Below are 25,105 nucleotides of genomic sequence, written 5' to 3' on the forward strand. Positions count from 1 at the left end.
TTGACTTCCGCAAAAGTCTGTAAACATCCGGCAGATTGCCAGTCTAGTTATTTCCATATCTATGTTTGAGTGATAATGTGGGCGTCGTAGGTGAACGTTACTGTCAGCTGACCAGCAACATCCCTGGCTGTCACAACATACTTCATACTGAATCTGTCTACATGCGGCTAAGCTAAGAAGAAGCAACCACATCACATCTATGTGATTTCGGTGGTATGTTTTCCAGAGCAAAACCTGCCGAAGGAGGTCTCTATGGCGGCAGAGATGCAGCCCACACCACAGACTCGGACGCCTGTTCTGCAGAGCAAAATCGAGGCTTTCCAAGATGTAGTGAGCACAGCGGTAATCATCCCGAAGGAAGACGGGGTTATCAGCGTTTCGGAGGACAGGTATAACAGCGTGTTGTCTAGCTTTTGTGGGATTAAACGTTAGCTAGCTAGCTGCGATACATGTTTTTCAAATTACATGAATTATAATCAGGTTACGCCTGTTGTATATGGTTGTATTTTAAAAATTCGCATTTAGAAGGGGATTAGAGAGCAAGTTGACCCCGGCCATAGACGGTTCTTTCGGCCATTGCTCGCGATTAGACTGAATTATTTGACTTAGAACTACGCGCATCTTGCTAACTGGTCACCTCACCATTCCAGTATACTGGACATGGTCAAGTAGTCTCTGTAACGTGCGGAATTGCCTCTATGTGAATAAAGCAGCAATTCATGTCTAAGTCAGCTGACACGAAGCCTTGTAATTTGTACTCAAGTGCGCTGGGGCAAAATAGATATTTGACCCATAAGTAGCCTAACATACGGTATTTTTCATCGTAGCCGACGTGGTATATTTTTGGTAATTTACCCTTATTATAAATGCCAAGTAATTCATTTGGACCATTTAACTTCTCCAATTTCTATACTGTAGACTCACATTCAGCGAGTCGACATAAGCAGTTGCATATGACTCTTCTTAGGAGCCATGTGCCAGGTCAAATTAACTGTATAAACACAAGCGAAAAAGAACGAAAAACACTGCTGAAAGTGAAAAACCCCCAACTCAGTACTTTCTGAGTGTACCTAAAACGTGTCTGTGTTTGGGTAGTCAGGTGGCTGAGCGGTACACTACTTACTGTAAGTCGCTCTGGATAAGAGCGTCTGCGAAATACCTAAATGTAAATGTTTGGGTTTACTGGCAGATTTGTTGTGTTTAGGTCAGCGAAACTTAATGTTTAATTCTTAAACATGTACTTTAAATGTATACTGTATGTGTGAGAGCTTATATATTCTTGTGGTTAAAGTAAACACAAAACAGCCATTTTGCCTCTACATCCTCCTTGAGTTATCACTAATCTTCTGTTTAAATCCGCAGAACTATCAGAATATGGTTGAAGAGAGACAGTGGCCAGTACTGGCCTAGTGTGTACCAGACAATGCCAAGTAAGACACCATGTAATTTTCAGTCATTATAACTGTAGTTACTCCAGTTTTATAGACCTAACCTATTCAGACAACATTACTGTAATTATTTTGCTCATCGATCGTCTCATTCAGCTGTGATACCATCTGTTCTCCTTTCAATGAGACTAACAGCATGCTGGACTGCACTTCACTATAACCTGTTGGATGAATAATTAATGTCACTTGGTTTGGTGCCGATCGAGCAGAGTTCTGAGTAGCCAGTAGTGAAAGCTTCCTAGCCCCTTCCTGCTCTGCCCATGCCTGTTCCTGGTAGGGGTCAGGCTGGTTTACCGTCCCCCCACACCCTCATCAGTTTCATTTCCCTCGATAGACGAGTCCTGTCATCCTCTCATCCTGTCTCCCTTCCCCCTTCTCACTCACAGTGACTCAGTTGCTGTGGCGTCAGAACAGTGTGTGTCTGTCTGATTCTGGGTCTTTCAGCGTGTGACAAGTGTGTGTGACTGAGCATCCAGGCACATTAACACGTGATAAAAACTGTGTCACCGGATAAGTGTGCGTTCCATGTAAGCGGAGGCCTGACCGCAGTGGCCTGGGTTCGAATCCGGCCTGGGACCTTTGCTGCATGTCTCCCCCTCTCTCTCTGGCTGCCTTTCCCGTCGCACTTCACTGAAGAACGGTGCTCACTGTAGACAGACACACAGACAGACACAGACAGACACAGACAGACAGACAGACAGACAGACAGATAGACACGGTCTTGTTGACAGACTGTTTTCGATCCATCTTCCCTCCAGCCTCCTGTTCCTGCATGTCCTTTAACCCCGAGACCAGGAGGCTGTCGGTGGGACTGGACACAGGAGCCGTGACTGTGAGTAACTGACTAACCGTGATGGTCTAGTCACCCCATAAACACGCCCTATTCTGCAGATCCAATGTACATCTAAGCTTGTAATTTAGATCTTCACTTAGGAAGCATTGTAATAGTGGCACATATTGTATGGTCTAAATGATCTTTGCATAACCAGTCATAAAGACACAGTCACTCACACAAACCCAAGGGTCATATGGGGGGGGGGGGAGTCTGTCGTGTTCAGTCAAGTTATTATGTTAAGACTTTCTGTCTTGTTCAGTCCAGTTAATATGTTAAGACCTTCTGTCATGTTCAGTCAAGTTATTATGTTAAGACCTTCTGTCGTGTTCAGTCCAGTTATTATGTTAAGACCTTCTGTCGTGTTCAGTCCAGTTATTATGTTAAGACCTTCTGTCGTGTTCAGTCCAGTTATTATGTTAAGACCTTCTGTCGTGTTCAGTCCAGTTATTATGTTAAGACCTTCTGTCGTGTTCAGTCCAGTTATCATGTTAAGACCTTCTGTCGTGTTCAGTCCAGTTATTATGTTAAGACCTTCTCTGGTCTCTGAGGAGCTCTCCTTTCATTCTCTCAGTCTAGCTTCCTCCAGACACTCGCAACCAATCAATACTCCTGAAGGAGTTGCCTCTCTGTAATCTCTTGCATGATTGGCTAAACTGTTGGGGCGGATTACCACAGAGATACTGAATGTGCCTTTTCTGTTGGAGTGAATTAGATTCAAAGGGTATTGAATCTGGACAAGAATCACAAAGCCCATGTCAAACTTTAATGAACATTAGTGCTGTCATTAGTATACAAGTCAACCATCAAATACAGATACTTTTTAGATGTTGGCTTGGAGATGGTTAAGGATGAGACAAGTGTAGCAAAAATATAATGGCAATGCATTTTGAATAATTTCACCAACTGAAATGTTGATGTCCTTAATTTCCTGTCTCTCAGGAGTTCGTTCTATCAGAAGACTATAACAAGATGACCCCAGCGAGGACGTACCAGGGTGAGAGAGGAAGTGCGTGTGTGATCGTGCTTTGAAAGTCTGTGTGTGTGTGTGTGTGAGAGAGAGGGCTGAGAAACCGCTGGACATGCTGAGGAGGTCCACAACAAGTGACCCGCCCTGGCAGAGAGGATGGCCTTCTATTAATGTGTGTGTGTGTGTCCCCACAGCCCACCAGGGCAGGGTGACGGTGGTTCTGTTTGTCCTGGAGATGGAGTGGGTCCTGAGCACGGGCCAGGACAAGGTCTTCACCTGGCACTGCTCTGAGAGCGGCCAACAGCTGGGCAGCTACAGGACCCCCGCCTGGGTCTCTGGTCTGCAGTATCCTTCCCACACACACCCTGTCACACACACCCTGTCACACACACACACCTGCCCCGTACTCACACTACTGTGTATGCTGTGTGAAGCTGATCCAAACCAGGTCAAGCTGGACCAAACTAGGACGCCAGGGTAGCACGCCGTCTGCTTAGACTGTGTTCCGTGGCGAAACAAACGAGTACAATAAAAAAAAAAAAGAGGAATTACGTATGATAATATGAACCCCCTCCACGGTATGACTGCCAGGTTGTCATGAGAACCTGCAGTTCTCTGGGAGTGTCTGTTTTTCGTGCCAACTCCAGAACAGAGGGAGGACTTGGTGAGATTAGCATCCCAGTCGCTTCTGTTACGGGGAGAGGCTAACAATAGCTGTCAGTCATGCGGTTGTCAGAGAAACAGAGTGGGTGTATGCTGTGTGTGTGTGCTGTGTGTGTGTGTGTGTGCTGTGTGCTGTGTGTGTGTTTTCTCTAATGGAGACATGAAAGGCAGGAGTCCACTCTGAACTGCTGCTCCATACCAATGAGCTGTCTGGGGGGGGGGGTTGCTGCAGAGAGCAGCCCTCGCTGTGGAGATGAATGGACCGCTATACATATTCATGGCAATTCTATTGATTTTTCCCAATATAATGAGTCATATTATTCTATTTTCCCCTAATTAACTAGCAAGTCACTGGCAACATAGCCTTAAATAGTTAAATGTTGACGGAAAGTAAATGCAATTGTAATATAGGACTGGAGGTATATGATAGACTCAAAGATAGATTTCATGTCTTTAGAGTAGACTTTTGTCTGAGTACATTTGGTGAAATTAGCCACGATTGCATTACTAATCTTGATGCAGTGATTGTAACAAATGAGAATTTCAGCATTTATCTTTAGTTGCCAATAACAACCGCAGCCTTGACTTGGTCTGCACTATTAGATTAGTGCTGTGGAGTTTTCAAGGGAAGGAAAATTAGATTATGCCTGGAGGGACACTTTGTCCACTGCCTCATCCCCCTGAGGGGATGTTCTCACTTTGCCTTTCCTGTCTGGGTCAGATGAAGAACTTTCCTCATGTCCAGAATCACACAGAAACATTCGACTCAACTCCCAAACATTGTATAAATAGTTTGAAGTTGAATAAATACTGAAACATGGATATCTCTGATAACTGGTATGGGGAAGCGGGTAGTCTGGTGAGGGGGTAGTCTGGTGAGGGGGTAGTCTGGTGAGGGGGTAGTCTGGTGGGAGGGTAGTCTGGTGGGAGGGTAGTCTGGTGGGAGGGTAGTCTGGTGAGGGGGTAGTCTGGTGGGAGGGTAGTCTGGTGGGAGGGTAGTCTGGTGAGGGGGTAGTCTGGTGGGAGGGTAGTCTGGTGGGAGGGTAGTCTGGTGAGGGGGTAGTCTGGTGGGAGGGTAGTCTGGTGGGAGGGTAGTCTGGTGAGGGGGTAGTCTGGTGGGAGGGTAGTCTGGTGAGGGGGTAGTCTGGTGAGGGGGTAGGCTGGTGAGGGGGTAGTCTGGTGAGGCGGTAGTCTGGAGAGGGGGTAGGCTGGTGAGGGGGTAGTCTGGTGAGGGGGTAGGCTGGTGAGGGGGTAGTCTGGTGAGGCGGTAGTCTGGTGAGGGGGTAGTCTGGTGAGGGGGTAGTCTGGTGAGGGGGTAGTCTGGTGAGGGGGTAGTCTGGTGGGAGGGTAGTCTGGTGGGAGGGTAGGCTGGAGAGGGGGTAGGCTGGTGAGGGGGTAGTCTGGTGAGGGGGTAGGCTGGTGAGGGGGTAGTCTGGAGAGGGGGTAGTCTGGTGAGGGGGTAGTCTGGTGAGGGGGTAGTCTGGTGAGGCGGTAGTCTGGTGAGGGGGTAGTCTGGTGAGAGGGTAGTCTGGTGAGAGGGTAGTCTGGTGGGAGGGTAGGCTGGAGAGGGGGTAGGCTGGTGAGGGGGTAGTCTGGTGAGGGGGTAGGCTGGTGAGGCGGTAGTCTGGTGAGGGGGTAGTCTGGTGAGAGGGTAGGCTGGTGAGAGGGTAGTCTGGTGAGAGGGTAGTCTGGTGAGGGGGTAGTCTGGTGAGAGGGTAGTCTGGTGAGGGGGTAGGCTGGTGAGGGGGTAGCCCATCCGTCTCTGTGGTGGTACTGTGGTACATCCTCCTTGACCTCTTGACCCCAAGGTTTGACGTGGAGACCAGGCATGCGTTCGTGGGCGACCAGTCAGGTCAGGTGACCATCCTGAAGCTGGAGCAGGACAGCTGCAGCCTGGTCACCACCTTCAAAGGACACACAGGTACGACACACATATACACAGGTATACTGACACACATATACACAGGTATACTGACACACATATACACAGGTATACTGACACACATATACACAGGTATACTGACACACATATACACAGGTATACTGACACACATATACACAGGTATGACACACATATACACAGGTATACTGACACACAGCTTCAGTCTGTTAACAGTGATCACTCTAAAACATAACTTGCTGCTGATGGTTCAGAATGGATGGATTCAAGTCTTGTTTTGTTCCTGGTGAGTTTTTCTCTTGTAAGGTTTTGTCCCAAGATTTCTAGAAACATCTTTTTTTCTTCTTTTTCTTTACTGATTTCTGATCTGACATGCTTGGTAAGCACAGTGTAGGGTAGCACATGCATTGACCTGTCCAAACATTACTGGATATGTCAATAACACAAGTAAAGGAAGGAAGGAGTTTGAACTGAACATGACCCTTGTAGAGAGAACAATCTAGAGACAGCACGGCCACATCGGCAGAGGAGTTCATAAAGTTGTTTTTAAAGATATATTTGGGGGCTTTTTCATGCTTTACTGGACATTTTGTAAGTGAAGTGTGACAGGAAAGTCAGGGAGAGAGAGACAGAGAGAGAGACAGAGAGAGACAGAGAGAGACAGAGAGACAGAGAGAGAGAGAGAGAGAGAGAGACAGAGAGAGAGAGACAGAGAGAGACAGAGAGAGACAGAGTGAGACAGAGTGAGACCGAGTGAGACCGAGTGAGACAGAGTGAGACAGAGTGAGACAGAGTGAGACAGAGAGAGACAGGGAGAGAGACAGAGAGAGACAGAGAGAGACAGAGAGAGACAGAGTGAGACAGAGTGAGACAGAGAGAGACAGAGAGAGACAGAGAGAGACAGAGAGAGACAGAGTGAGACAGAGTGAGACAGGGAGAGAGACAGAGAGAGACAGAGAGAGACAGAGAGAGACAGAGTGAGACAGAGTGAGACAGAGAGAGACAGAGAGAGACAGAGAGAGACAGAGTGAGACAGAGTGAGACAGAGTGAGACCGAGTGAGACCGAGTGAGACCGAGTGAGACAGAGAGAGACAGGGAGAGAGACAGGGAGAGAGACAGGGAGAGAGACAGAGAGAGACAGAGAGAGACAGAGAGAGACAGAGTGAGACAGAGTGAGACAGGGAGAGAGACAGGGAGAGAGACAGGGAGAGAGACAGAGAGAGACAGAGAGAGACAGAGAGAGACCGAGTGAGACCGAGTGAGACCGAGTGAGACAGAGTGAGACAGAGTGAGACAGAGTGAGACAGAGTGAGACAGAGAGAGACAGAGAGAGACAGAGTGAGACAGAGTGAGACAGGGAGAGAGACAGAGAGAGACAGAGAGAGACAGAGAGAGACAGAGAGAGACAGAGTGAGACAGAGTGAGACAGAGAGAGACAGAGAGAGACAGAGTGAGACCGAGTGAGACCGAGTGAGACCGAGTGAGACCGAGTGAGACAGAGAGAGACAGGGAGAGAGACAGGGAGAGAGACAGGGAGAGAGACAGAGAGAGACAGAGTGAGACAGAGTGAGACAGGGAGAGAGACAGGGAGAGAGACAGGGAGAGAGACAGAGAGAGACAGAGAGAGACAGAGAGAGACAGAGTGAGACCGAGTGAGACCGAGTGAGACCGAGTGAGACCGAGTGAGACAGAGTGAGAGACGGGAAGTCATGCGGAAAAGGGCCCAGGTCGGATTCAAACCCAGGCTGCTGCTGTAAGGCCTCTTACCTGTTGAGCTAGCTGGGCGCCTCAAGAAAGTTGTTTTTGATCTTCAAAGTAACCTCTTCCTGTGTGAGGAGTCCATTGGTTCCTCCATCTTCCCGTCTGTGTGTCTACTTCCTGAGAGCTTGTGAGTGACTGTTTCAGGCCTCTTATCAGCTGAGCTGCACATGTTTACCATGCTAACAGCCAGCTGAGACCCAGCAACCAGGCCTTTCCTTTAATGGCCTGTGTTCCAGACAGAGGCCATGATACAACAAGCACTCAATGTCTGTGTGTCTGTTTGTCTGTGTGTGTGTCTGTCTCTGTCTGTGTGTGTGTGTGTGTGTCTGTCTCTGTCTGTGTGTGTGTGTCTGTCTGTCTGTCTGTGTGTGTGTGTGTCTGTCTGTCTGTGTGTGTGTGTGTGTGTGTGCGCTCCCCTCCCAGGCAGTGTGACGGCCCTGTGCTGGGACCCGGTCCAGAGGGTGCTGTTTTCCGGCAGCTCAGACCGCTCCATCATCATGTGGGACATCGGGGGGCGCAAGGGCACCGCCATCGAGCTGCAGGGCCACCAGTAAGACTGGCACACAGGACACACACACACACACAGTGCACACACACACAGTGCACACACACTCAGGGTACACATCACACACACACAGTGTACACGTCACACACAGGGTACACTTCACACACACACACACACACACACACAGGGTACACTTCACACACACACAGTGCACACACACTCAGGGTACACTTCACACACACACAGTGCACACATCACACAGGGTATACATCACACACACACACACAGTGTACACATCACACAGTGTATACATCACACACACACACACAGTGTACACATCACACAGGGTATACATCACACACACACACACAGTGTACACATCACACAGGGTATACATCACACACACTCAGGGTACACATCACACAGGGTATACATCACACACAAATACTGATCCTGATGGACAGCAACCCTAGAAGGATGTATGAGTTCTTTCATACCTATATGTGTGTGTGTGTGTGTGTGCGCCAGTGAGAAGGTCCAGGGGTTGTGTTACGCTCCACACACACGCCAGCTAATCTCCTGCAGCTCTGACGGAGGCATCGTCATCTGGAACATGGACGTGAACCGACAAGAGGTGAGGGAGGGAGGGAGGGAGGGAGGGAGGGAGGGGAGGGAGGGAGGGGGGGAGGGAGGGAGGGAGGGAGGGAGGGGGGGGAAGGGAGGGAGGGAGGGAGGGAGGGAGGGGGGGGGGGAGGAGGGGGGGGGAGGGAGGGGGGAGGGAGGGAGGGAGGGAGGGAAGGAGGGGGGGGGGGGAGGAAGGGGGGGAAGGGGGAGGGGAGGGGGGGGGGAGTGAGGGGTGTAAAAAGGGAAGTTGAAAAGGGGGGGGGTTAGTATATGAATATAAGGCTCATGTTGATCAAAAGAACAACACACACAGATCATCCTGCCTAGGCCATAGTCTCAAATCTCAAGAACAAGCATCTTCAGTGGATGATGAGTGTGTGCACAACCCTGGGGCAGCGCAGGGCCGGAGGAACACACTTTCACCCCAGGAGGATTATCGCCTCAGGACACACACGGGAACAGCTACCAGAACTAACACACAACGCCTGCTCAGACACACACACTCAGTCACACACACACACACACACAGTCACACACAGTCACACACAGACAAAAGCCTCACTTTTCTGTACAGAGCATGCTCAGTGAAGCCTGTGACATATTAACCTTCTCCTTCCCCCTCTCTCCCCTGACAGTTAGTCAGTGGCTTCATAGAGACTGCTCCTAATTAACCTGCAGTCTCTCCTCCTCTCATTCCTTCTCTTCTCCTATCCTCATCTTTCTCTCCCTTCATCTCTCATCCTCCCCTCTCTCTTCCTCTCCCTTCATCTCTCCTTCTCCCTTTCTCTTTCCCTTTCTCCCTCTCCTCTCTCTCTCTCTCTCTCTCTCTCTCTCTCTTTCCTTTGTCTCTAGTTCATAGTTTATTATTATTCTCTGCCTATTCTTAGACTACAATTTTCTAATAAATGCCTTGTCATGCCCCCACTCTGGGAGGTGGATAGTTGTAGCTCAGATCAGAAGGTTAGGGTTCAAAGTCTGACCTCAGCCCTCTCCGTCAGACTCCAGAGTGGCTGGACAGCGACTCGTGTCAGAAGTGTGAGCAGCCGTTCTTCTGGAACTTCAAGCAGATGTGGGACAGCAAGAAGATAGGCCTGCGCCAGGTACCTCCCCTCCAGACCTCCTGCTGGGAGCTGTAGTTCCTAACCTGACCACTAGAGAGAGCTGCAAGTTCATCCTGGAATTACAAACACAGAGAGTGTGTTGTGGGAGAAATAGAAGTATTTTGCTGTTTGTGCCACTAGTATGTTAATCACAATCCGCCATACAAGTTCTACATTATTGTGCAGCAGTCAGAGTGAGTGTATGGGAGTAAAAGTGTGAATATGTTTACATCTGTCTGTGTGTGACTGTGAGTCTGAGCTTATAGCACTGGGTACCTGTAATCCTGCTAGCACAGAGCAGGTAGGCCTTGTGAAGCCTCAGTGTTTCCTGTCTCCCTCCCCCAGCACCACTGCAGGAAGTGTGGGCAGGCCGTGTGTGGGAAGTGCTCCTCCAGACGCTCCACCATCCCTCTCATGGGTTTTGAGTTTGAGGTGCGCGTGTGTGACAGCTGCTATGAGACCATCACTGATGAGGAGTAAGTTACAGTTACCGTACTATACCAGACTGGTTAAAGGGTAACTGTTGTGGCTAAAATACTGCCTGACATGCTAGATATTTAGTGAGGAAGTGCTTTCCCTGACATTGCCAACAGGACTGTTTAGATAAGTCATCATAGTTCTAGTTTAGAACCGTCACAAGTGCCCCTTTAATTCTCTGTTGCTTTTTTACTGCACACCATCATTTTTGGTGAAGTACAATATCCAAATGATACCCAGTTATAGCAGTTGTGTATCAGCCTTGATCTTCTGTTGAACTTTATTTATACACTATGTGTTCTTCACTTTGGATAAAAGCTTGTGCTGGGGGGGTCAGATGGCTAAGCAGTTAGGGAATCGGGCTCTTAATAAGAAGTTGCTGGTTTGATTCCCGGCTGTGCAAAATGACGTTGTGTCCTTGGGCAAGGCGCTTCATCCTACTTGCCTTGGGGGGAATGTCCCTGTACTTACTGTAAGTCTCTATGGATAAGAGCGTCTGCTAAATGTAAATGTAATATGCTGAATGAATAAAATGTAAATGTTAAATGTACTTTGCATCTTTAGCTGTAACGCACACCTGTCTCTGCTCACTCTGTTGTCCCCCCCTCCAGCCGAGCGCCCACCGCTACGTTCCATGACAGCAAGCACAGCATCGTCTACCTGCACTACGAGCCCACCAGCGGCTGCCTGCTGACCTCTGGGACCGACAGGGTCATCAAGGTGTGTGTGGGTGGGTGTGGGTGACTCCAACATTTTAGGTTTGAAATTTTTTGATCTGAATTTCACCATTCGAATTTGAACAGCCTGAATTGTGTTCTATTTGACATTCTGAAGCTTGAATTTAACATAATTTTTGGGATCTGAATTTTATTGTCTGAATTTGAGCAACCTGAAATTCAGAACCTTGAATTTTTGTCTCAAAATTATTTTTTTTACATTGAAAGAATTTGTTGGTTTATTCAATGCCTTTTAAAATTCAAAACATTATGTCGCTGATTTGCTTCCAAATAAAACAGTTTGTAACTCCTCTTTTTGAAACTCAAAAAATGTGTAAGCTAAACATTGTAAAAAAGTTTAAAAAAATATTAGGACTTTTGAAATTTAATTTTGACCTTATAAACCTTGTTTTGACCTTTCCAAAGTTTATTTTTCAGATTCAATGTTTTGACCATAAAAAACTTTTGTTATACGGTTCTGAATCCTGGAATGATATTCATCCCATTGAAAGGGGCATGCTGTTGTTTTTCATATTTGTTTTTGTTCTGGACAGTTGTGGGACATGACTCCCGTGGTGTCCTGAGACTTACATAGCTGGGCAGCTTATTCAAGCTTCTAGGAGCCTCCCTAACCACGACTGATCAACACTGACTGAACAAAGTCGGAGTCTGCTGGCGTCACGGTGTGTGTCATGATATGGACCGTTCGGGGGGGGGGGGTGTACTGTTATTGTCTGCTAGTATCTTACCACCTGTTCTCTCACATTTTGTGTCCTTTTGCATATCATATATTAACGTGTCTCGCTGTAAACCAACCTTTCTATATCAAATTTGTATCCAAACAAATAGTTGGACATTTGTTGTGCACTTCGGATCTCTTGTCTCTATTGATTATGTCTAAAATCTGAATGAAAGGGAAACTAGCATATTCTGATGACCACTAGTTTGTCTTCAAAGCATTTAAGAGTCATATGGAAGTGCCTTTTCCTCTTTAGTCCCATACGACCACAGAGGATAAAAATCCAGATTGAATGCAAATCATGTGGGAAAAGTTATATTATTATTAGCTAGATTTTGTATTATTTTGATTCATAGTTTGAAAAGATTTTGGTTACTCCCTTTTCCTCTACCGTCGACTTCTTCACGAAGGACACATGGAAAATGACGTTGGTCCTTGAACGTCAATTATCACAGTTTGAATTCTCAAAGGACAAAATCTTATCTATGCACTTTTTATCGTCCAACACTTATTTTGTTGTGTACAAATGCAGCGTAGACACATACTTTTAATGGTTTTGATTGCATCGTGTGTTTGCAAATGCTTTTTACTTGTGTAGATATCGTAGCAGGTGTCTGAAATGTGTTTGATGACGTTATTTATTGCTGGTATCTTAGCCTCAGTGTATGGTGGTTAATCATTAATTTATTGTGTACTGAACACATCAAGATAATCATCAATTTGAGGGTGTTTAAAGAAAAGAATCAAAGTGAATTGTGTTTTAGACATTTTATAGTCTTTGAATTTGTAGCATAGAAGAAGAAAGAACTCATGAATGGCCATGTGGAGAATATATAATCTAGGTTCTGTTGTTCCCTTGAGCGCTGGAGATTAGACAAAGAAACGCTGTGCTTGTTCTTCTGGAACCTGGGTTCCCCCAGCAGATCCACTGTTGGGAAATGTTTCTGTTGTGCAACATGTTTTGTTTATGACCATACTGACCCTGTTCGTTGCTCAAGTAACAGCACGAGTGTGTCAGCTTGTGTCTTCAAAATCTGATTCCTCAGCCATTCAACACACATTCCCAGATTCTGCCCGGGGGATTTTTCCTTGTCGTCTTAAAAATGTTTTACCCTATCATTATCAGAGTTTTATGTTTGTATTACTATTGTTTTTAGTTTTCCTCACAACTGTACTGGTTGAATAGTTGATAAAACTATCATGATTTATATAACAAGGCAGTCCTTATTCCAACTTCAGCCTAACTGAGTATATAGTGTACCTGTATGAACAGATGATCTGATAATGATGTCTGATATATTCACACTGACAGTATCAAGATCGGCTAACATTAGACAATGGTCTAAGTCTTTCACACAGATTAATATGCACTGATGTACAAATGTGATGTTTTCTTGAACACTGCGGGTATGATTTAAAAACAGCTGATATTTATCAAGCATTTTCCCTTTGTGGTCTGGTCGCTTGTCTGTCCCTCCTTGAACTGTCTTGGTCACTGCTGCTATGCCTGCTGGTCCAGCCTGCATGTGCTGTGTCATAGGGGAACCCAGGCTCAATCTATACTGAGGCTACGAGTCTCCCTACTGGACTCACACAGACTGTGTACCAAGCTGTTGTAGTAAAGATCACTCCTGAACCCTGCATGTCTTCTCCTGGTCACAAAGCTCGTTGTGGCCAGGCCTTCTGAGTAGAGAGATGTGCCCGTGTCATTCCATTACTGTATTGCTGCTGTTGAATGTTTCTGTATGAATAAACATTAATGATTTGATTGACATTAAATAACGTTTTATTTGTTTTGAATGTATAAGAAATGTATATGGGTGGAGTTCAAACCAGTCAATTCCAAAAACCAAATCCAGAATTCATTTTAAGTTCTCACAACATCCGCACCAATAATCAGAAAAGATCATTCTTCATTTGAATATTTGGAGCCATGTATTATTTCATATGTAGCCCCTCGAGTAACCTTTGTCTCATTAATATTTTTCCTTGTAACCCAAAAAATCAATCAGTATAGAAAATCTTGCCAACACCAAATAACCATCTGTACTAGGACACCTGCCTAAGGATTCTCTATTATCTTTTTTTTTTTTTTTTGTCATTTAGCAGACGCTCTTATCCAGAGCGACTTACAGTAAGTACAGGGCAAGTAGGGTGAAGTGCCTTGCCTAAGGACACAACGTCATTTTGCACAGCCGGGAATCAAACTGGCAACCTTCTGATTAATAGCCCAATTCCCTAACCGCTCAGCCACTGACTCCATTATTAGACCAGTTCCAGGCTGAACATCACACCTCCGACCCAGAGCTTCCCCCAGACTTGGCTTGTGTCTGGACTTGTCTCTTCCCCGGATCAGGGAGCCCTTTCTGGGTGTCAGGGACGCCGGCCTTCACACCTCTGGACCGGTAGGACTGGCTCTGTATCGCCTTGCGTTTCTCACGGGCCTGTTTGTAGTTAAAGTAATGACCAAAACCTTTACCGATACTCTCCATGAGGGTCCCCATCATTTCTCGATAGGAAGCCTTATCCTCCTTCTCGCTTTTGGCCTCCTCCATCTTCTGCCTCAGTGCGGTGATCTCCTCCTTCATGTCCGCCTCCTTCTCCAAGAAGCCTTTCTCGTGAAGTTTCTTCTGCTCCTCCAGCTTGTTCTCCAGGGCTCTCTCCATTTCCCACTTCATCTGATTTGCCTCCAGCTCCATTTTAGCCTGAGAGTAGGATGTTGGTCATTACATTTAGGTGTTCAGTTAAAATGCTATGGTGGGATAGCCTGAGCTACTAATATGCTTAAATCTACCTCCACTCATTCAGTATGGAAGAATTACCATTTTGTTTAACTTCTATTTCTGCTACCCGATGAATGAGGTGTGAGTTTGTGAAAACTATGGTACAGTGAAATTACATTATTATACTATTGTAAAAATCAGTTTTGTTTACTGAAGGCGATCAGGTGTAGTTGGTTTACCTTCAGCTGAGTCACACTCTCCTGGTAACTCCTCTCTCTCTCCTCACTCTCTCTCTCCAGCTGCAGGCGTGTCTCATGCTCCACCTTCACTTCCTGCTGAGCCAGCGCCGCTCTCTCTCTCTCCTCTGTGGGAAAACACAATCAAATGTATTTGTTCGGCCCTTTTAACAAGTCACAACATGTCACAGAGGGATTCCCATATACGCTCATAGAACTGCCCCTCAACCAACCTCAACCCTCAAGCAAGACAAGGCAAAACTCCCAGGAAAACTCATTGATATGAAATGGAGGAAAACTTGGGAGGAGTAGTTCAGTGAGGGATCCCCTCCTCCAGAGACTGTTGGTGACACAGAGAGATGCAGACCAGAGGCTAAACAATCATGCGTCAAGAGTAGTGCTAGTAGTTATTTAAATGGATACATCATAACTTTGTCTTTTATAATGCTGTGGTCTATAAATGTAAACCGGAATACCAAAAATATGTACAGATGCACATTGATTAAATATTGTATTTATTCATCAAGAAATATCACACAACATTAAGCTAAATTTGACAAAGGCCCTGCATTGAACATGCTAAACTGGACTCCTAGTAAGGTTCTACATCTTTTAAATATGTTATTGTTAACTGTGACAAGAGGAGTCTATATTTTCAAAACGAACTACTGAGCCAACAGAAAACTAACTAAACAGAACATAAATCAATACATATTGTTGTCACTTCCTCCTAAGACCCTTCATGAGCTTATACTGACTGAATATTTCTCCGACTTTTAAAAGAGTATCAACAACCGGCATAACGTTTTCCCAGAAACCACCAGACTTTTCTGCTTTATTGCTCTTCTTTAACTCTTGAATCTCCTGCTCCATCAAATCAGCCTTCTCCTTGTGGCCCTTCTTCAACAGATCCTCCTGCTCCTGAAGCTTGACCTTCAGAGCCTTTTCAAACTCCTCCTGCTGTTGCTTAAACTCCTCCTTCATCCTCTCCTCCATCTTCTTCATTTTCTCCTCCTGGCTCTTGCGATCGTCCTCCATGGTGCGCTCCAGCTCAATGCGTTTCTCCTCTTCAGCTGCCTTCTCTTGCTGCAGGACAGCCACTCTCTTCTCCTCCTCTGGTTGACACCAGAAAGGAAACGTCTTAGGGAGGGTGGCATGTAGCAGGCAAGCATAGATCATCTTTGCTTCAACTCAAAAATGTATGTCGAGCAGTCAATTTAGCACATGTACATACAAAATGTTTAGTAAATTTGATCCATGGTCCAGATCTGAAGCAGCCCCCATATTTATGTGAGTTTTCTTTATCCACAATTAATAAAGAACATAGATCCCTAATTATTACGTTGCTGTCACTTAGAGAGATACCTAAATCAAACTGCAAAATTGACCAGCATCGACAGAGTAGATTTTTGAACTTGCAGAAGCTAGGGGTGGGGTAAGCATCACACTAATGTTTCAGTTTAACAGCATCCTCTGGTTCCTTCATTCTACGGAGAGACAGCCTGTCTCAGGAACCTGAGGCCTTGACAGCGTACCCTGGCCGTCAGAGAGCCTTATCTGACCAACGCAAGACTCTCTTCAGTTTTCTTGAAGCCAAATAAAACAGTGCACCATGAAACTCAAAAGAAGGAATGGTAACTTTTTCTCTTGTACCATAACCTTTCTGTTGGGGTTAAGGTTAGGATGTTTGTGATATCTTACTATTTTGTTTGGCTTGAAGGAGTTTCCAGATGAACCAGTTTTAGATTCAAAATTCAGACATGCCAGTTACATGCTTAGAGTTAGGGTTGGGCTAGGGGTTAAGGTCAGGGTGTTTGAGATATCTTACCATGGATCTTCTTCTCGCTGTCAGTAAGTTTCTGGTCAGCTTGTAAGATGGAGTTGGACTCAACACTCTTCTCCTTCAGGAACTGCTCCAGAACCTCCTCAGCCTGCAAGAGACCAGACATGAGCATGCTGCTTTAACGATCATTTAGAAATCTCAGTAAATATTGTGGTACAGTCCCATGATAAAAAGTGATAAGATCAAGTTCCTATGAAGTATATCACAATGGAAGGTGTGAGGGTTCATTTGTGAAAGGAATTTAAATATATAATTTGGACAGCATTCTTACCCGGATTCCTTTATTAGGTGTGGAACGATACTGTGCCACCAGGTTGTCGTGGAGATCACAGTAAAGCTCGTAGCCACCTGGTTTGGCAAAGAACCCGTCCTGGATCTTCTGTGAGACTGGAGCGGAGAGATCCCTCAGCAGATCCTGACACTTCTTCTCTGAGGCGTCATCGTTTTGGGTTAGAAGTTCAGCGTAGTTCTTTGCAATACCATTCTGAAAGAGTGGTATGAACAACGTTTTGAAAACCAGATTACCTCCTATGACGTTAAATTCTCAATGCTGTTGTCATCTGTGTAGAGCGTCACATGTGTACTGATTAAACTCTTACCGCCAGCATTGTCAAGAATTCCCCATTTTTATCTTTGAAGGAACGGCTCATGAACTCTTGGGTGGCCTGCTGGTCAGCACGTTGGTGTTGATCTGACATCTGGTCCATGTCCACTGGGAAGCGGGTCTTTAGCGGCTCCATGTAGCTCTGGTACAGCTTCAGCCCCTCCTCCACCGCTGCCTGGTTCTCTATCTGGGCCATGGCCAGCACCACGTTCTCCAGACAGGGAACTTCGCCCCGAGCAATGGTCTCCACGTACATTTTGACCAAGTGGCCAAGCACTGCAAGCAATGACAAATTCAGGCAAAGAAGTATATGTGCTGTATAGCTGGCAGGACACCCACCCATATTAAAAATGCAAGTTTGCACTGTAAGATACACAGACTGAAGAATCCTCAGACGTCACTTGTTAGAACAATATCAATGTCATCTGACTCACTTCTACCAGTAACTCCTTGACCTCCTTTGACAGTTTTCACACGGCTCATCTGGAAAACGTAGTTGCAGAAAGCGTCTGTGGTCTCCCTGAAGCCTTGGGAGAGCTCCTTCTCATCCATGGACTCCAGTCGAACCATGTTCTCAGGGGAAGTAGGGGTCTGGAACACGAAGCACTTGCGCGTGGGGAAGTAGTTGCGGATGCATGCTCGCGGGAGGTTGTAGTTCATAACCCTCCGGTCAGTACCTGCAGGCACATTATACCGTTCTGAATCGTAGAAGGGATGCATGTGAAGTAGGATCTAACAAATATACAGAAAGATGTTGGCACAACGCACAATGATTCATGTTTTTGATTGTTTTAAGATGTTCGATTTTGCAGTAACGTGAATTTAAAACAAGTTTTAAATTGGATTATTTTAAGTGTATATTTTATACACTGTAGAGGACAAATACATTGCTGGGTCTCAAAAGGTAAGTCGCTTGGATAAACATCTGCTAAAGGAATTCATTAAAGAGTGAGACCTTAGTCATCTAGTTCTGTTTATAGCCTCGTGTACACATGTAAAGAGTAGATAATAGAAGTAATTAGTATCCCAACAGAACAACTTAATACTTACTTTTGGTGGCCAAAATAGTGGTTAGAATAAAGGCAAGCCAGTAAAATAGTGTTTAGAAAGACCATGTTGAAAAGTACCTTTTCAATTCTAAATTGTCATACCTTTCTTGAGTTCCAGAGAGTGTTCCAGGTATTGATCTGCAGTCACATCTCTGTTATCAATTCTCAGTTGCAGAGTGAAATCTCTCACTGCCCACACAAAGTTAGGAAAGAACTGGACAAACTGGGCATCGACTCCCTCCTCCTCATCCTCACTGGATGAAGCATTGCTAGACTTCACCTTGATTCTCTCAGTCAATTCAGTCACATATCTGGCATCTGGATAAGGACTTCATCTTCTAAAATAAATAATATATATATGTAGTTGCCCTGCTGTATTCTTTCTTGTTCACTGTGCCTTGTAGCTGAGATCTGATTACTTAGCGATGTGGGCAGTAATAGAGACCATTCCTTGACTAGCCAGTGAAATACTTTAGAACCATAAACTTTTTTCTCTTTTATTTAAGTTGCTTAGGATGAAAGGATTTTGCTACATGAGTAAACTGTAATTGTAAATATTACTCTACTTTAAAAACATGTTCTAGATTATTTACAGGTTGCAGATAAGCTGAACCATGTCAACAGAGCAGTGAGCATTTCAGAGAAATCACCATTTTGTTTTTGTAAGCCAACATTAGTTTCACTTTCAGTTGGACGTCATGTGACACAGTGAGCAGACACACATTCCAGACTGTCCAGAACATTGTGTACATGATATTCTCTTTCAGTTTCATAATGAGTGGACAAACATCCCCTTCCTCTTCATCAAACCACCAAGGGAGTTTCCAAAGCAGACCAAGAATATCATGTTTATAAACTGGAAGGATACTGGAGGTTCTCCACAGCCTGGTTGTCTATGGTCCCTCGACTGTTATAGACCAGAGTGCTGCTGAGCAGAATAGCCAGGGAGAAAATCCAGGCATCGTTTTTGGAATCTCCCTGAGACAAAAATGCATTCAGTATGACAACCCACATAGTGGCACATTTTCAACCTAGAAAAATTGTCTACTTTACAGTATTTCCCCCCCACCTTCTCTACGTCTCCTAGTCCCTCTGTGTCCAGCAGCACCAGAGTGTGGTCAGCTTGTTTAGGATGAGGCACACACCACATCCAGATGCCTTTAGTCTTGGACTGTATGGTGTCTCCAAGAGCAAATCCTAAATGAAAGGTTAGGGTTAGGTTTCCATTTCGGCATTGGATGAATCAAGTTAGAAAAGGAGGACGTGTAGCCACATATTCGTATGCTTGTTCGTATGCGTGCCATTAAGGAAATACAATATAATTACAACGCAGCAATAATAAATATGCCTGTACGTTTGTGTGGTTTGAATGTAGGTCTACAATATGGAATACAAAAGTAAAACAAAAACTTTTGTCGGTTTAATAGTTTGTTACAAATGGTATTGTCTCACCGTCTTTCCTGCCAGCCAGTTTGTTCATAAGGTAAGACTTGCCGGTGCGATACAACCCGACCACCGACACTACGACGACGCGCTGAGTGATCTTCATAAGGTGGTCGATGGCATCTGGGACAGGTCGAAGCACACCATCCACGTTTTCGATGAGGCAAATTGGTGAATTCATTGTTTTCTGCAGGGCTTGGCTCTGAACAACTGAAAGCATAAATGCGCTAAACTTATTAATGTATGCCTTTGAATAATAATGATAATGGCCTAATAATAAGAACAAATGAATTCAATGTCAACTAGGCGTATCAAAGCGCAAGTAATTCCTGTCATGAATGTAGCCTGTCCCTACTGAACTTACCCAAAACTCGGTAGCCTGCGTGTCTGTGATCTGACTGTAGGCAACTTCAATTCAAAGCGTACTAAAGAGCTTTCTATCTGCAGTGCTGCAGAAAAACGACAGCAGTAAAGATATAAAAAGAACTAGATGTGATTACGTGCGGAACACTTTCAGTTTCACTACTGGTCAGCAACGTCGTTCTGTAGCAAACCATAAACTATTGGATTTGAAGTCGGTGAAAAGGTAGGTACTGTCGCATAGCTTTTATCGTATTAGTTGTCTAACAGTTGGCACGGTTATTGGTACATGTTAGTTTCATTTTCAACGCTCGAATTTTTTTATTATGTGGAGGTTGCGTTGTGCACCGTTGTTGCTCTAACTTTTTCTATATTTGACATGAACTCAACAAATAGCTTAAGTGATACGTCTTTAGTGGGTGACCCAAACGCACGACACACACGTGAGTATGATTGTGTGCTGAGTTTTTATTGGCGCAAGAGAGGGTGGTCAATCTGCCGGCTGACAGGGACAATCGTTAGCAGTGGCAGTCCTGGCACATTTGGCGCCCCGGGCTAGGTTTCCCCTTGTTTTTACCTCTTTTTGGGGGGGGGGGGGGGGTCCAAGTCTTATTAGGGGGGTCAAATCCCCCCGTAATTCGCACACTGGTCGAGTTAAGGGGAGGGAGGAAGAAACGGAATGGTAACCGGGGCCTGGGCCTGGAATAAACAGACAGAACCGACACGATCCGGACCGGCCTAGGCCGGGGACATGACACTATAAATCCCACATTTTACATTTAAGTAAAGTTACCTGTAAACCTGATCTCGACGATCTGATCTTTTCAGCCGTTTCACTTTCAGTGAAAAGTAGGCGTAACCTCAAACTTCAAGCTGCGAATATGAAACCAACTTCACTTGTTTTGCCCTTTGTGTTTCTTGTGTCTCTCAGCAGAGCCGTCATGTCTGGGACAGTCAGCATGAAGGAGCCGGTGTGCCTGGTGGAGACTGACAGAGAGGGGACACTGCGTGTGGTGCCAGCTGCACAGGACATCCTGAACCAGATAGACCAGCATGTGGTGGTGGTGGCGGTGGTGGGCTTGTACCGCACTGGCAAGTCCTACCTCATGAACAAGCTAGCCGGGAAGAACAAAGGTGGGCAGAAAGAGGGTCTTTTTGTCCTACTTCTTATAGCCTATAATTAATATAACGGATATTCTCAAATTGTTTTTCTGCCGTTTTTCTGCCGTGCAAGAAAGCACTTTTTTGTGGTGATGAAGTGAAGTTCCAGAGGTGAAATTAATTTTAGCAAGTTAATAATGCGTTACTTTTTTCATGGTGTCGACATTGATATTTATTTCGTGAAGTGAAACATGCACTTCAAGTCATGCAGCCTGTTGGAAAATGTGATCATGTTCCTTTAAGAGAACAGGGCAGAGTGACAGGATATTCAGGAGGGTGGAGAGATTCTAGTGGAAATTCCCTTGTGTATTTTTAAATGTATTAGCCTCAAGGTACATTATCTTGGTGAAATACTCATGGCGGCTGTCATAGTGATAAGTACACTCTTTATCAGTCGTCAAAACTTAGTTCTGGTACTTTGAACCATGAGAGAACGTTTTATGTACGAGAGGCTGTACAGTTATGAACCTTAGGGTACTTAACCACCTAACCACTTGAACTTCATGCTTCATCCTCAAGGATTTGCCCTGGGATCCACCATACAGTCCAAGACTAAAGGCATCTGGATGTGGTGTGTGCCTCATCCTAAACAAGCTGACCACACTCTGGTGCTGCTGGACACAGAAGGACTAGGGGATGTAGAGAAGGTGGGGGGGAAATTGACTTTTTCCTGGTCATCCCTACACAAATTGTGTTATACTGAACTACAATAAAAACTAATGTAAAAGTTGAGGTTTCTTAATCATAGTAATTAATATCACTGTAACTCTGTTTTTGTTTTGTTTCCAGGGCGATGAGAAGAACGACAACTGGATCTTCTCCCTTGCTGTCCTCCTCAGCAGCACTCTGGTGTACAACAGCATGGGCACCATTGACAACAACGCCTTGGAGAAACTCCAGTATCCTGCATGTCTACAGAGGAGCACACGTAGCTTAGCACAGTTAACACACACTGAGGTTTAGCACAGTTAACACACACTGAGGTTTAGCACAGTTAGCACACTCTGAGGTTTAGCACAGTTAGCACACTCTGAGGTTTAGTACAGTTCACAAACATTTATTGTTTCAGCCACTTGAAAAGTGTGTAGCCCCAATGACCCACCCACCCCTCATGAGAGAATGTTCCAGTTTAATGTTGTCCTCAACACCGCCCCCTGCAGCTATGTGACTGAACTGACAGAGCACATCAAGGTGAAGTCTGGACAGAAGGAGGATGATGATGCAGAATACATGCATTACTTTCCCTCCTTCGTGTGGACAGTTCGTGACTTCACCCTGGAGTTGAAGCTGGAGGGACAAGCCATCACAGCAGATCAGTACCTGGAGAACGCCCTCAAGCTGAAACCAGGTGAGACAAACTTCATCTATCTCTCCTGATCCACAACAATCAAGCCTGGGTTCATCTGAATATTTATAATATTATAGTCTTGAGTAGTTGTTGAATGTTTCTGACCCCCACAGAATGTTAGGTTTCTCAGCTTGCAAGTTTTTCTTGTTGCTTGTCGTCACTACTGCAGATGAAGTGCACACACAAGTTCTGTACTTTGAACATGCTGTGTTTGTTACTCAGATGCAAACACAACACACCCAAATGAGCACAGACTCCACGGTAAATAATATGGAGGCTCCAAATGTGACCACTGTCTCCAGACAGTTGATGATCTGACCTGTGAGGGCAGATACACCTTCCAGAGTTCCAAGTAGGGAGAATGTGAAAGATAGTAAGAAGAAGGAAGCAGAATGGGATTTTCCATAGTTGGCAAATCCTAACCATTACTGTGTCTTTGTCGTTCAAAGGTACGAGTCCGAAGACTCGGGCATACAACCTCCCTAGCAGCTGCCTGCGGAACTACTTCTCCCCTCGCTGGTGTTTTGTTTTGTCCTAACCATTACTGTGTCTTTGTCGTTCAAAGGTACGAGTCCGAAGACTCGGGCATACAACCTCCCTCGCAGCTGCCTGCGGAACTACTTCTCCCCTCGCTGGTGTTTTGTGTTTGAGCGTCCGGCTAACGGGGAAAATATGAGACGCATGGAGGATCTGACCGATGCTGACTTAGAGCCAGACTTTGTCAAGCAGTCCAAGAATTTCTGTACCCACATCTTCACCAATGCCAAAACTAAGACCTTGAAAGATGGCTTGTTGGTAACTGGCAGATGTTAGTATTACCGAAAACCTAACTTCTATCCAATATCATATTTCATGTTGCAACCTTATTGATTGTATGACAACCAGGTCTTTATGTGTCTGTGTCTCTACCTCAGTGTTGGGTAACCTGGCAGAGACGTATGTTGCTGCCATCCGCAGCGGGCAGATCCCCTGCCTGGACAACGCCGTGCTGGCGCTGTCAGAGATTGAGAACTCCTGTGCTGTTGAGCGTGCCAGGGTGTTCTACCAGGAGAGCATGGCATCATGGGTGGCTTACCCCACCGAGGACCTGGAGGAGCTGTCCGAGATCCACGCCCAGATTGAGAAGGAGGCTCTAGCCATCTTCATGAAAAGTACCTTTAAGGATGAGGACCAGAAATACCAGAAAAGGCTTGCGGTTTGTGCATCTAAAAATAATCATATTTTTCCCCCAAAAAATTGTCACAATAGGCCGGAAGGTTTTTTGGGCCACAAATAAAATATACCAATTTATTTTACTTTTTTTGAAAACATCATTTTAGTACGTCCCTGTCCAAATGTATCATTACTAAGGCATGTCTGGGAATCAACCCAACCTAGTGTTGTCTTGGTTCTTATCATCACTCATGACTGTTTTTCAGGAAGTGCTTGAGGCAGAGTACCGGCAGATCCATGAGAAGAACTGCCAGGAGTCCAAGAGGGTGTGTGAAAGCATCATCAAGAGTGTCTTCGGCCCTCTGGAGGAGGAGGGGAGCTCTGTCTACACTGTCCCTGGTGGATACAACAAGTACTGCACGGACCTCCAAATGCTGACCAAGCTATACAGGAGGACAGAGGGCAAAGGAGTGAAGGTATGTTGGGGAGAAGTGGTGCTTTCAAATGAGTTCAGATGAGAGTTTAAATCAGTATTAGCAGGTGTTTCCAGGCATGTAGTTAAAGTTATCCTCTCTCATATCTATCTCTCTCTTTGTGTGTGTGTCCCAGGCAGAGGAGGTTCTCAAGGAGTACCTGGATAGGCTGGCCAACCTTGGACAGACTATCCTGGCTGCAGACAAGTCTCTCTCTGAAGCTGAGCAGAGGACAAAAGGTAACATGAGTATACTAGTATACTATAGTATCACTACCGCAATATTTCAGAAAGTGTTTTTCATGTAACCTGCTTTGTGTTTCTCTCTCTCTGTAGAGGAAGAGGCCAGGAGGGAGCAGGCTGAACGAGAGCGGTGTGCAGCGGAGGAGCAGGTGAGGTTTCAGCAGAGGCTGCAGGAGGACCAGAACAGATCTCACCAGCAGCACGTCGACCAGCTGATGGAGAAGATGGAGGTTGACAGGAGAAACGCTGCAGCAGAGTACGACAGGGTTCTGCAGGTCAAGCTAGCGGTGAGACACACTCAGAACCAGCGTCGTTGGTTTCATAATACATGACTGTGTACCACCCACATTTGAAAACAAACTTGAGCCCCTGCTCAGACCTACATGCAGTGGTAGTAAATTCGTCAACATTATTTTTTCTCCATTCCAGGAGCAGAGATCCCTCCTACAGCAAGGCTTTGATGACAGTGCAGCCAGGCTGCAGAGACAGATCAGTCAAATCCAAGAGGACAGGAGAAGAGCAGAACAGAAGCGTAGTTCTGGTGGCTGCATTTTACAATAAGCTTCAAACCAGGAGCAGTTTACCTTTTTACTTCATTACCCACAATTCTCTTGTTACAGTTTGCATGTATGACCTCAAGCCAATAAAGATTATCATTGCTCAAATTTAGGAACATGTAAGATAAGATATTAAATATCGTTTTGTGTGATGGTGTGAGTGAATTTTCATGACATC

General features: G+C 45.4%; 3 protein-coding genes across 10 annotated transcripts; 2 read left to right on the forward strand and 1 right to left on the reverse strand.

Annotated features, from left to right (window-relative positions):
• Positions 1 to 234: 234 nt before the first annotated feature.
• On the forward strand, positions 235 to 13,518 carry wdfy2 (WD repeat and FYVE domain containing 2). Its single transcript, XM_084689212.1, has 12 exons — positions 235 to 389; positions 1,363 to 1,430; positions 2,207 to 2,280; positions 3,223 to 3,277; positions 3,445 to 3,595; positions 5,722 to 5,834; positions 7,999 to 8,125; positions 8,609 to 8,714; positions 9,703 to 9,804; positions 10,150 to 10,280; positions 10,893 to 11,001; positions 11,552 to 13,518. Exons 1-12 carry the CDS (start codon positions 253 to 255, stop codon positions 11,579 to 11,581), a joined length of 1,203 nt encoding a protein of 400 aa, XP_084545338.1. The 5' UTR covers positions 235 to 252; the 3' UTR covers positions 11,582 to 13,518.
• Positions 13,500 to 20,932, reverse strand: LOC146233572 (guanylate-binding protein 2-like). 4 transcript variants are annotated; one of them, XM_084689199.1, is made up of 11 exons: positions 20,788 to 20,932; positions 19,644 to 19,844; positions 19,261 to 19,388; positions 19,060 to 19,169; positions 18,294 to 18,502; positions 17,577 to 17,819; positions 17,138 to 17,418; positions 16,810 to 17,022; positions 16,524 to 16,626; positions 14,699 to 14,823; positions 13,500 to 14,441 (listed from the first exon to the last, which is right to left on the reverse strand). In XM_084689199.1, exons 2-11 carry the CDS (start codon positions 19,813 to 19,815, stop codon positions 14,025 to 14,027), a joined length of 2,001 nt encoding a protein of 666 aa, XP_084545325.1. In that variant the 5' UTR covers positions 19,816 to 19,844; positions 20,788 to 20,932; the 3' UTR covers positions 13,500 to 14,024. The 4 variants fall into 4 exon arrangements, with proteins under 4 accessions (XP_084545325.1, XP_084545324.1, XP_084545326.1 ...); XM_084689198.1 differs by lacking the exon at positions 20,788 to 20,932 and adding an exon at positions 19,999 to 20,134; XM_084689200.1 differs by lacking the exons at positions 13,500 to 14,441; positions 14,699 to 14,823; positions 20,788 to 20,932 and adding exons at positions 15,194 to 15,810; positions 19,999 to 20,133.
• Positions 20,077 to 25,079, forward strand: LOC146233573 (guanylate-binding protein 7-like). Of its 5 annotated transcripts, none has more exons than XM_084689203.1 (11): positions 20,077 to 20,220; positions 20,926 to 21,128; positions 21,675 to 21,802; positions 21,945 to 22,054; positions 22,316 to 22,503; positions 23,069 to 23,311; positions 23,418 to 23,698; positions 23,922 to 24,131; positions 24,265 to 24,367; positions 24,464 to 24,657; positions 24,800 to 25,079. In XM_084689203.1, the coding sequence occupies exons 2-11, from the start codon at positions 20,936 to 20,938 to the stop codon at positions 24,929 to 24,931; spliced, it is 1,782 nt and encodes a 593-aa protein (XP_084545329.1). In that variant the 5' UTR covers positions 20,077 to 20,220; positions 20,926 to 20,935; the 3' UTR covers positions 24,932 to 25,079. The 5 variants fall into 5 exon arrangements, with proteins under 5 accessions (XP_084545329.1, XP_084545330.1, XP_084545331.1 ...); XM_084689204.1 differs by having other exon boundaries at positions 20,084 to 20,220; positions 20,929 to 21,128; XM_084689205.1 differs by lacking the exon at positions 20,077 to 20,220 and adding an exon at positions 20,632 to 20,777.
• The last annotated feature ends 26 nt before the right edge of the window (positions 25,080 to 25,105 follow it).

This window comes from Hypomesus nipponensis, chromosome 23 (genome assembly GCF_054491055.1).
Source record: "Hypomesus nipponensis isolate SF chromosome 23, ASM5449105v1, whole genome shotgun sequence".
Lineage (NCBI taxonomy): Eukaryota > Metazoa > Chordata > Actinopteri > Osmeriformes > Osmeridae > Hypomesus > Hypomesus nipponensis.

Excerpts from the sequence above, each read along its gene's own strand:
- wdfy2 (XM_084689212.1), top strand. The coding sequence starts at position 253 with ATGGCGGCAGAGATGCAGCCCACACCACAGACTCGGACGCCTGTTCTG. Across the intron at positions 3,596-5,721 it reads GCCTGGGTCTCTGGTCTGCA|GTTTGACGTGGAGACCAGGC; the intron begins GTATCCTTCCCA and ends CTTGACCCCAAG. Across the intron at positions 8,715-9,702 it reads TGGACGTGAACCGACAAGAG|ACTCCAGAGTGGCTGGACAG; the intron begins GTGAGGGAGGGA and ends CCTCTCCGTCAG.
- LOC146233573 (XM_084689202.1), top strand. The coding sequence starts at position 20,876 with ATGAAACCAACTTCACTTGTTTTGCCCTTTGTGTTTCTTGTGTCTCTC. Across the intron at positions 23,312-23,417 it reads CTTGTTGGTAACTGGCAGAT|TGTTGGGTAACCTGGCAGAG; the intron begins GTTAGTATTACC and ends TCTCTACCTCAG. Across the intron at positions 23,699-23,921 it reads AATACCAGAAAAGGCTTGCG|GAAGTGCTTGAGGCAGAGTA; the intron begins GTTTGTGCATCT and ends ACTGTTTTTCAG.
- LOC146233572 (XM_084689199.1), bottom strand. The coding sequence starts at position 19,815 with ATGAATTCACCAATTTGCCTCATCGAAAACGTGGATGGTGTGCTTCGA. Across the intron at positions 18,503-19,059 it reads CAGGCTGTGGAGAACCTCCA|ATATGTGACTGAATTGACTG; the intron begins GTATCCTTCCAG and ends TCCAGATGCCAG. Across the intron at positions 17,419-17,576 it reads TCAAGGAGTTACTGGTAGAA|TGCTTGGCCACTTGGTCAAA; the intron begins GTGAGTCAGATG and ends CATTGCTTGCAG.